Genomic DNA, 11,828 nt, shown 5'->3' on the forward strand with positions numbered 1-11,828 from the left:
CAACAAAATCCACATTTCATTGATAAATGCTAATATATGTACAGTTGATAGTCATGTTTTTTTCTTTATATTTTAGTACGGCTTTCAACGTTCTTTACAACAAAACTTTTTTTTTTAATTATTACAGAGCCATAACCCTCCAGCTTTAGTTTTTGCAAGGACCATCCCAAATAGAAGCAGTGTGACAACCGGAGCTCAAATAAAGCCTTTTGGGGGGGAAAGGATTTGGGAATATGCAGTATGTTCTTTCATAGTCATTACAGGAGAAAGTCTCTGTCAACGGTTTATTATTTAAAGACACAGATCTTTAACATTTTTTTTTAATCAACAAAAGAACATTTACATTTTGTGGCTCCACAGTGACGGACACCATCCTTCACCAGGTGAACAAAACAACACAAAAACGTGACTATCCGCTTGTGTAAAACATCAGCACATTAAGAACTCATTTTGGTAACGATCTTCCTTAGAACACAGTCATCTAGAATATTAATAATCTATTTTTAAGACAGTTAAGACCACACAAGACAAGCTTCTGTGTGAACTTTGTACCTGAAGCGGGCCTCCTAAAGTCCGCCAGTTCCCCACTAAAGCCTCAACACACACAAGGTCATTGAACCAGTGAAACACAAGAATGACTTAAAAAAAAGATGGCAGAAGGATGGTCTCCCAAGTTTATGGGTCGTTTTTCCAGAATTTGCCTTCCACTTTTTGTCACCCTGTACTTTTAATTAAGTACCCATACAAAGTTTGTCCTCCATTTATCGGCACCTTACACACTATGATGTCAAACTAGATGGTCCCACCGACATGTGCAACTAAAAAAAAAAAAAGTTTCACAGTGTCCCACTTTTTAGGGAGGGGTGTTAAATTCTGTCAGGTTTTCAGTATTTCATGATTCACACACAAATCCTGGAAAGGGGAAATCATAGATTGTCATTCATTAAAAAAAAAAGTCACAATAGAGATGCCGTTCTGAGTGACATGATTGTAAACAAAATAGTCAAGCAATATGCACTAGGTCTACAAAATGGCTTCTGTGGTCTGACGAGGTCATCAAATTTCTACTATGGAATTATCTGAATTGAGTTCCAGGGCAAATTACAGGGGCCAGAAGAAGACCCTTCTAATTGAGTTAGTGCTTTTGAGAGACCCAGGAACAGTTGGAATGGGCTTGATAGGAACCTTTAAATTCCAGGATTTATAAGCACCAATAACTAAAAGTGCCCTGAACTTCAGGTGATAAAACATGCATTGTGTGTTTGAACTGTAGAAACTATTTCATTTGGAGCAAAGTTTTGGGTCCAAAAGAGGACTCTGCTTGGGACGTTTGTACTTCTGAGAGATCCAGTCTTCTTACCTGATTGGAAACGCCTCGTTGCAGGAAACAACATGAACTAAAAGATCCTGGAACTTTGAGGTGTAAATGTGATGTCTGTGTCCGCTATTGTCCTTTAAAAGACAAGCACTTTCCATCCAGCGTGCGCAAAGGCGCACCCGAAGAAGAGCCCGTCCACGGCCGTGTCCAGCAGCCAATCGAAAACCACCTCGCGGCTGCCTGAGCCGATGGTGACGCGCAGCTTCAGGCCGTTAGCGTCGTTGCTGACGTCGTCGCTAACGTGGTTGTTGTTGAGCGGGACCACACCCACCACCTCCATGTCGAACGTCACCGCCGAACCCAGAGTGATCGACGGAAGCTGATTGGTCATCTCCTTGCCGTTTACGTACACGGCACCTGACAAACAACATCTGTTTAGTATTATTCAAGTAACTTTTTATTATTCTTATTAGAACAGCTATTTATGAACGCTTTTAAATGATGTATTGTTTTGAATTCAAATTGTAGAATTTGGTACCGTTGGTGGAGATGCAGACGGCCTGATCTCGCTGAAGCGAGCGGCAGCCTTTTTCTCCGTCCACGCACACGCCCAAACTGTCCCGGCGGTCTGGCTGACCGGTCGCCGAAATCCTTCAAGTGACAAAAACTTAGAAAAATGTATACGTGATTGAACATGTGTGTGCGCATACTTGAAAGTGAGTGTGAGGCCACAGAAGTAGGTTGGCGCCTTGGAGTAAAGTACAGGGCAGCTGGACGGGACCGAGTCGTTCCTCAAGGCGATGTTGCGTCTGCTGCTCACGATGTAACCCTCCGTGCCGGGACGCCACTCTACACACAGAAACACCCGCAACCAACAACACAATCGCACACTCAGGCTAAAAGAGCCACTCAAAGTACTAACAAAACAAAACCCCCTGGCCAACCAAGAGGCGGTCCCGCCTGCACTCGTACCATGCGGCTCCATGGTGGTGTATCCGGTCTGGGCGACGCTCCAGGGGCTCCACTCGGTGCGACCCTCGCCGCGGGCACACACCCTGAACGCGTACTCTGTGTTGGGGTCCAGGGCCAATGCTAGGAAGTCTGTGTCGCGCCCCACGTAGGCGTCCTCGTATTGGCTCCCCCCGTTGCCCGAGCGTCGGTACTGCAGCCGGTAATCGGCGGCGGCAAAATCCTCGTCCACCTGAAACCGCCACGTGACCAAAACAACTTTTCAACACCCAGTCTTAAATCATCATAATGACAAAAAAATGGCGGCACCATGTCGTACGGGAACGCCCCCGTCCTGCTCACCTTACACCAGCGCACCAGGATGCTCCCTGGTCTCTCCTGCAGCTCCTCTATGAGGACGGGCGGGTGCGAGGCTACCGAGCCGTGGCGGCACACGCGCTCCCGCAGCAGAACCAGCAGGGAGTCGTCGAACTGAGCCGACACGCACGGGACGTCCACCAGGGCCGGAACCTCTGGCAGGCTGCAACACAATCACGCCGTTGCAACACTTAAGTAAGGTTACAGCATCAGCTATTCCCGGTTCCACTTCACTTGTTGCTTTATTGCTTTCAACACAACAGAGGCTGTTACTCATTCAAACCCAAAAACGTGAACCTCACAAAAAATGATTAATACTTTTTTTTTCTGCAAGAGCAAACAGAAGCCTTTGATGCAGCTTCTGGCATGAAGAGGTCGCTTAAAGCAATGGTAGTTATTACAAAAAAACAGCCAGCAGTTGGCAGCAGCGTGTAAGAGATCAACCAGGGCCATGTTGCAACAAGCTCTTTTTGCCAGTGTTTTCAACAGGTTTGTTAATAATTACAAAACTTCGCTATATTCTAATGCTAATTGCTGCAAGACTGAAACAGATAGAAATACTTTTTTTTCCTGATGAAAGAAGAGACTCTAATCTTTCTTTTGGCAGGTTCCATGTTTTCATAGCAATAGAACACGATATTCTGTGAGACTTGCAAAATCAGTCAAAAATTTCACACCCAGGTTATGGCTTTGGAATATTCTCTTTCACACAGCTGCCATCATGCTTCAGTTAGTCAGTTGTCCCTTTCACTGCCCATTTGTTCTGTGAAAATCCTCCTGATGCGGATTGGGGGAGGTTTAAATTGACTCGCTTAAGGTCCCAACATCAGAGACAGAACAGTCAGTGACAGACACTATCTTAAAGGAGAAGTCACAACCCTTGAAATATGCACCGAAATTTAACGGCTTCTTGCTTACAGCAACCGGTGGCAAACGTTTGTCGTAGTCGTTTGTGTTATCTGTGTTATCTATCTACAATCCTGCTAACTAACGAAACATCCTTGGCGGAGAATTGCTTATTAAGGTAATCAGAGAAAAAATGATTTTGCATTATTAAACAACAAAACCAATACAAATTGTGCATATGCGGTGTGGGTAATATTTTTGCCCTCTTGTTGTTGCCATCAGTTGCAGCTCTAGCTGTACCTGTCCAACTGGATGTGCATGGCCTTCTTGGTGAAGCTCCCCAGTTTGTCTTCTTTCTCGCCGAGACCACAGCGCAGAGCTGCTTCCCCTGCGGAGACAACGCCATCATTAAAAGTAAAAAAACGTACCCTTCGTCAGATGCCATTTATTTATTTACCTTCTCGAAGGAGCTCGTCGGCCTGGCCCACGCCGTACTCCACCAGGCTCTGGCAGTCATCCAGAGGCCTGATGCTGTCCGCCTCGATGGCGTCCACCTCGCCGAGCAGTGCGCTTAGTCGCTCCGACAGCAGCCGAGTGGCCGCCGCTTGCAGTTCGGCAAAGTGCCTGCGGAGGGCGTCGCGGGCTTGGCTCGAGCTGCCCCGCACCTGGTAGAAGAAGACCAGTAACAAGATGGAAAGAACAGTTACGCTTGTCATTCTTTTGTCCCTTGGGAGTGCCGCAGGGTTCTGTCCTCAGACCACTTTGGATGCCAGTTTCTTTTTAGGACAAATGCAACTAAATTTCCACCCATAGTAAGAGTTATGCTACCCCAAAAGAACCTGCTTCTTCCTCTCAACAGGAAGAGAAAATTCCATGAAATGGCTTCCAACGATCCAGAACTAGGGCTGGTCTTAATAGTAAATGCGTTTTTTACAGGTGAAACACAAATGTTTACACTCCAAAAATAAAACACCCAAGCAACTAGAAACACCAAACAGTCACACAAGGTGCTCTGCCCTGAGTTGTTTAACATGCAAATACCATGAAAGCTGGAATTTTCAACATTTGTCATGTCTGTTATTCATCTTTTGATCTAAAACGACAAAATGACAAAAGAATCGACCTTGCCGTTCCAATACTTTTGGAAGGGACTGTATTTGTGTGAGTTCAGATTTCAGCATTAACCACATTTTTCCTTGTCGGAGCTTGCAAATTTACAACCGATCATTAATTCTGGAATGCTGCATTAATCAGCATGCTCGTGAGATGCTAACGCTAATACTGCTGTATAGCCGTTTCTTGCTATAGGCCAAGTAGGCGGCTGCCGAGGGCCCCCAAGCTCTATGTCTATGTGTAGTCTTACCGGAGGACCACAAATATGTCCTGTCTTTATCTGTCTCTAATATTTGTTTATTGCATGCCTTTTATGCTTAAAAAATAAACATAGGATATAAATAAAATAAACTGTGATGATAAGCAATGGCTGGTGTTTTTGTGTCTCACAGTTAGTGACGTAGAGCCTCTACGTCGCTAACTGTGAGAATGATTGACAGCTACCAATCTCCCTTTCCCGTTAGCGAGAGTACTAAACAAAACAGACACTGTAATGGCATTAAAAAAAAGTTATCACAGCAGAGCGGGAAAACGGAACAAAAAGAAAACTGAAGAAGAAAAATGGTCAAAGGAGAAAGGTTGGCACTTGTTGGTGATGGATAGTTGGAGGCGAAAATTGTATTTTATTTTTAGCAAGTTAGTTTATTTATTTTGCTAGCCAGCTCGCTAGGCTCGGGCATTAATTTATAGACGTTAACCTTCCCGGCCAGCCCCTAGTTTAACTAGTATAATACGTAAATTATTGTAAAAAATGCTTAAAAGTGACAAATTTGTAATTGGGTACAAGCTTTAAAAACAACATCACCATTTTTAATATAAAAACAGGTTAATTTTGATATTCTGTATTACTGCAATATTATTGTAATTTAAAAAAATGGGAATATTCACTCATGGTCTATTTGCTTGATAACCTAAGGAGCTATTTTAAGTTAGTTTGTTTTCCTTGTTGCACTTGTGTTTTATTAAGATTAAACATTTGTCTAAACACTTAAAAGCTGTTTTATTTATTAATGTAAAGATGACTGTCAACTTAAGATGTTTAACTAGTCTGTTTTGCTCTTTAAGTGTGATCAATTGTGGCATCTTAGGAGACCATCCAAAGGGTTAGGAATCTCTTCATTGTAGTTTGGCAAAATAGGGACCCCCAAACAGCATCTTTGCCTCGGGCCCCCATTAAGCTAGAAACGGACCTGTACTGCTCACACGGCCACAACTAGTGATGCTTATCAAGAAGCTGACTGACTTTCAGTTCTTCTTTGAAGCGCACACACCAAGGCACGTATTGTGTGTGCGTGTGTCTGTGCGTGTGTTTGCGTGCAGGGAAAGTGGCGGAGAGACACCAGGAAGTCGGTGGCGAGCTGTGATAAAGCCGAAAGTGAGGACTTGCGAGAGTACAACACAATGGGGGAAACGGAGACCACGTCGCCGCCACTTCCTGATGACGATGGTCGCCACGCGGACGACGAATGACGAGTTCCAAATATATCAGCAAAGATGCGAGCGCCTGAGGCGACCCGGCACATTGTTTTGGACTCCTTGTCGCTGCTGTAGCTACTGTCTGGAAGTTAAAATGTGTGATATTCATATAAAGAGAGAGAGAGAGTGCAAGAGAGAGAGACAGAAAGACTATCGGGTTACAAGGCGCATACACGGTATGTTACTTTTTTGTTTATTAAATGTTTGAGTCAAGATTATTGTAAATACATGTGTATGCGCGTGTGTGATGTCACATGTTATTGGGCTACGGCTAGCAAGCTAACTAGTTTAGTCATGCGTTTCATCATGTGAACGTGAAGTCGGGGGCATCGGTGCTTTTTTTTTCTCTTCGACTTATCGGACTGCTGACGCCAGTGACGGACTGACGAACGGTGCGGCAATACTGATGGAATTCCCATCTTTGTCGGTCGCTCCTAAAATAGCGGCGACAAAGTGAGAACGGAAGCAAGGGTAAAACAAAACGACGGACCGATGATTACAGGTTGGTTCGGCTTGAAAAAAATGACGGATTGGCTCGACGCCAGTGAATGACGAACCATTAAAAATATGTAAAATGCCAACTTCTGCTAATTACATTATGAGGTACAAGTTAAGACATATTATTACCTATTTACTAAACCATTTACTTAATTTAAAAGTTTTGTTAAGTTGACTGCATGTTTATTCATTTAACATATTTATTTATTGATGTTTTATTTATCTAATTATATTTCTTTAATGCATGTGTAACTTTACAAATACCATTTAATCATATTTAGTGACTTTGTATTAATTTTATGGCAGTTTAAATAATATTTAATTGCATTTTTAATTATTAGTCTGGAAATAATTATAAAAAAACTTAAGATGTACTTATTTTATTTGGCAATTTAATTCAATTAACAACTTTAAAAGTTTTTTTTTTTAATCCATTCATGCTTGATATTTTATTATATTTTATTTTATTTCATCATTTGGAATGGTCCTCCAACAAAATTGAAGGCAATTACAAACAGTGGCGCTTGAAAATTTGCAAACTTATGAGCACAACTTTAAATGTACAAAAGCTAAATCTTGCCTAATGATGCAAAAATGCTATGAATCGTCACCAAAATTCACATGCACATCTGGACTCATGTCAACTTCAGCCTCTGAAAATATCAAAAACAATTGCCACAGTATTATGGATTTGAAGGGCATCAAGTCTTTTTCTCACCATACAGTGAGCTCATAAGTTTGACATATCCCGGGGGTATGTAAACTGTCGAGCACAATTGTACATCCCCAGAAGCCCCCGGACAGTATTTAGGATGCATCCCTTCCAGCTGCTCTGATGTCATCACACCCCATATTTGCATGAACGCTGACATGTCGCAATATGTTAGCATCACATGACTACGTTCCCATCTTCTAGTAAGCGCGTGATCAGGTGTCCCGTAAAAATAATCACGACAATAACACCCCCCAAAAAATGTTTGTTGACGGCCAGAATGTTTATGGGCCAAAGCGGACACGACAGGAAGTGGACATATTGTTTACCGAGCGCTGAAGCTGTTCGGATCACTCAAGAACGCAACAGGAAGGAAGCGATACCGCCGCCTGGGAGTGGGGGGAACATTCCCCTGGGACCTTCTCTGTAAACTCAGGACTGAAAAGGGGTTAGGGTTTGACGTCAATGTTAGGGTTTCAAGACGAGGCCTGGGGTTTAAGGTTGAAAATTTCTCTAATGGTCTTTTGTGATGAATTTAATTTCTGGGTTCTCATTTTGCCACATATGCCAGGTGATGATGTATTAATGACGTCATGACGATGATGCTGAGAGCAAGCTCACCTGTTTTCGCGCCTGGTTGAGCCCACTGAGTCGCTGCTGCAGTTCACCGCGGAAGTTCTGCGCCGCCTCGATGCTCTCCTTGGCCTCCTGCAGCAGCACGTCCACCTCCGCCGACATCCTTGCTACTCACCTGCTCACTGACACGCACGCACACACACACATACAGGAAGTTAGCACACATAGCATAGCATAGCATATGGATTGCATAAACGTCACAAAGTAAAGACAATGTTTCCATCAATCAATTCTGGCATGTCACATAAACACAATGTGGTATGAAGTGCTGCCTCTACAAATGAAAATGGATGGATCCTGTGTCACGGGAAGAATCGGGAGCTGTGTGGCAAGAAACAACGTGTTTTAAATGGAGTTCGATGGTTTTGCACATTTGGAGGAGGATTAAGAGAAGCAAATGGTTCATTCTTGTTATGCCATCAATTTTACGGCCTGTCGGGGGCCTGATAACGTTTTTTTTTTATCGCATTCCCACCGAAAGAGGCCGCGAAAAATGAAAGAATTGGCTGCGAGCCGGAAGGCTATAACTTGACGATCAAAGCCTGGATTCCGGCTGATGCTGACGGGTTTGTGAGGCTCACTTTATTGCCAGTAAGTACTTGTGACTATATATTTGTTATTAGGAGAGGATTTAAAGAAATAATAAATGGAGTTTGTGCATTATAAAATCCGCTGAGTTATATTGTTTTGCGGTCTTATTCAGGTGTTCCAAAGCACGATCTACAACCACCCTGACTTGTTCCTCGTCTTGAAATGGGCTATCCTTGATCGCTAAACCTGAAGGCTAAAGAAAAAGTCGTCCAGCGTTACGGAGAATCAAAAGGCAACGAGTATTAGAGTTGTGTTATGGATTTCTATAAATGAGACCAAATATCATTTTTGTGCCTGGTTTTATACTTCAGTGTCCACATATTATTCATCTTATCCGAATAAATATTGCATTATGCATCTGTGTTTTGATACCTGCCGACCTCACTTGTGTACGCAGTAGCTATAGTTGTTAAGGCCTATCCTAACAGCTGCATTAACTCATTCACTACCATTGACGGCTATAAACCTCAAAAATTCATTTGAACTATTTCTATTAGTTTAACATTTTTTTCCACTTTTGTTAACAAGAGTATGAAACTACTTAGAACAGATATAAAATTTGTGATTAATCGCGAGTTAACTAGTGAAGTCTTGCGATTAATTACAATAAAAAATTGTAATCGCCTGTTGCCCCAAATTTGTTATCTTTTTTTTATTTTTATGAATTTATAGCAGTGGATGAGTTAAAGGTGCTACAATGCTAGTATGCGAATGCTACATAACATGACTGCATGTTTGTCCAAGACTGGATTTGAAATGAAGAATTGTGTAAGCTCTGATAGTCAGTTGTTAACTAGAGACCAGATGCCATTTCTCAATTCTCACATCCAAGGACAAGTGACACTGTACTAAAGTCACTGCATTCTCAAAAACGAATAAAGAATAAAGTGTGGTGCTTGTTGACATAATACCCCCATGGAACTAATGATTGTTGAGTGTGTTCGGGGGGTGTTTGGAGTGACGTACTTCCACAAACTTAACTGTAATGCGATAGACCATCCTTCCCTTTGGCACCACAAAGAACAATTCGAACATTCGTCGGTGGCACTTAACGGTTGGATTTCAGTTGACTAATATAAACACCTAATAATATCTGGGAGCTTTTAAATTGTGAGGGAAAAAAAGCCACGTGTCAATTAAAATAATTGTGTCACTTGTTATTGAAAATACTTTTGTTGCTGTTTTTTGATGTTACACTTTTGAGTTCAGGAGGTTCGAACGTGACATAAAACCTGTTGGCTGTCATTCTCGTTTATCTACTAGTGTGTTATTGTGACTGTCTTTGTGAGTCTTCCGTCGCGGTCGAGCGCATTTCCCCAGCCCGGTCGAAAGAGGAAGTCTCGAAAAGCTTCGGCGCGCTTTACGCTGAACTGCAAGCAATGACACATTTGCAGTCCCCTCAAAAAAGTCCACTGATTAAAAAGCAAATGAATACACAATGGCGGCAAACATTTTTGCGTGTGTTGCTTACACACTGCTGCCCATTAACGTGCATTTTAATATGCAGGCATGCAAGGGCCGAACAATAGCCCCGCACTTGCTCTCACGCCTCTCATGTTCCACCAACTGTCCAGCCTTTTATTATGACTTCTTTTTTTTTTTTTTTTCCTCTTCGCCCAGCAAATAAGACGCCTGAAGTCATTAATTCTCATGTGTGCAATCCTTCTTGTTGGGGAAGAAAACACACAGCTGCAGGATGAAAAATGTCTTACAACACGGGTGTGGTTGCAGCAATGAGCTCCCTCTCAGCTTTAATTTGAGGATAAAGTGCTTCTTTTTTTGAGGGTGTATTTAGGTCAGTGTGCATGTGAACAAGTCCTGCTGGTCCGGGCCCGAGTAACTGACTGACTGCAGTGTAGATGTGACATGTCATAACAAGACAGATTCCACATCAGGAAACCCTGCAAGATATAATGTGAGGGCATTAAAATAGACATTATACTTAGTGATAGGGTGGTTTTATGTTCCAGTGTTAAATGCCGCACGTGCTCTGACAAAGAGCAAAGTTATGGAAGGCACCCGAGCAGCAAAACCACATAATTATCATCGACCAGAAGACATGTCGCCACTTGTTGCAACATCTTCCGTATTTCTTGTGCTTGTTGTCATCCAATTACGCCACCCCCACCATGCACACACTCATGATACATACTTAATAGCTTATTTATAGCTGCTATCTATTGCGCTGCACAATTCACATTTTTCTTTCCATTTGCCTTACTACCAATAGAGAAGCTATCATAAAAATGAGAAGTGAAGCTTTTCTAAATATATCACACGTTTTGTTAACATCGGCTCTCGTGGAATGCAAGACAAAACATTGGTAATAATAAAATGTTATAACTTAATCGCTCATTATAGCTAATAATGGTTTATAGAGGATCTGATAACATCGACTTTATTTTATTGCCAGAAAATAAACGTTATCTGACGCCTAAGAAGCCAAACTCAGTTGCACAATTTCACATTTTTTACCTTTGCTCGAGAGTCAAGTCTCTACAATAACTCATAGAATAAAGAAATGATGGTTTTCCAAATCAACCGGAGTTTCTGCTCAAGTCGGCCCTCGTGCTATGCCGAAAAGAAACGTCGCTATTAATAAAAGTCAACTTTTTAGAGAAGCGTCGGTCATCTAACAGAAGGTGACAGGACAGCTAGCCAAAAAGTTGCAGCTGTATCGCGAACTAGGAACAATGGAGAGTTCTGTGAGGCTCAGCTCTGGTTTCGGTTACGAATTTGGCAATGATTGATGCACATCAATCATATTTTAGTAGTTGACAAACACCAACGAGACGGCTGAAAAAGTTGCGGCTAAGTTAGCTAGTGGCCAAAAAGACAATGAAATAATACTCTAAGCGAGAGAGATCGCGCTCGATATTCGCAACAAGGAAGCGACAGCAGCAAAAACAGTGTCAAACACGTTCCTCGTAACGTCCACGTACCTTTTTAATGTTTTCTGGCCTTCATCTCGTCGTCTACGTCCAGATTGCGCGCAATGTAGCCTGACCACAGCGAGACGCTCGCTCGCTTCAGTTTCGACTTCAACTTGAACGCAAAAATCCACAAATGGCACATGTGTGGGCCTTTAAGCACGGCGGGCCAATCGCACACAAGCACATTTTGATTGACGTGCAACTCAACCAATAGTAGGCTTCTCTGTCGTCCCCTTCGCATCCCCTGATCATCTGACGCTATGTGCGTGTGCGCCTGTTTGTGCGTGTGCGCGCTCGCGTATAGACCTTTTGCACGTGACGTCACAGCCCTCATGGGAACGCCCCCTACGGGAAGATGGACGGCAAAAGAGCCACTTGC

General features: G+C 42.8%; 1 protein-coding gene across 1 annotated transcript; it reads right to left on the bottom strand.

Moving 5' to 3' along the window:
• Positions 1–270: 270 nt before the first annotated feature.
• Positions 271–11,613, bottom strand: crlf3 (cytokine receptor-like factor 3). The gene is made up of 9 exons (XM_077555468.1): positions 11,459–11,613; positions 7,911–8,047; positions 3,948–4,155; positions 3,791–3,878; positions 2,630–2,807; positions 2,291–2,519; positions 2,029–2,167; positions 1,857–1,969; positions 271–1,735 (listed from the first exon to the last, which is right to left on the bottom strand). Exons 2-9 carry the CDS (start codon positions 8,025–8,027, stop codon positions 1,455–1,457), a joined length of 1,353 nt encoding a protein of 450 aa, XP_077411594.1. The 5' UTR covers positions 8,028–8,047; positions 11,459–11,613; the 3' UTR covers positions 271–1,454.
• Between the last annotated feature and the right edge of the window lie 215 nt (positions 11,614–11,828).

Source organism: Vanacampus margaritifer, chromosome 2 (genome assembly GCF_051991255.1).
Source record: "Vanacampus margaritifer isolate UIUO_Vmar chromosome 2, RoL_Vmar_1.0, whole genome shotgun sequence".
Taxonomy (NCBI): Eukaryota; Metazoa; Chordata; class Actinopteri; order Syngnathiformes; family Syngnathidae; genus Vanacampus; species Vanacampus margaritifer.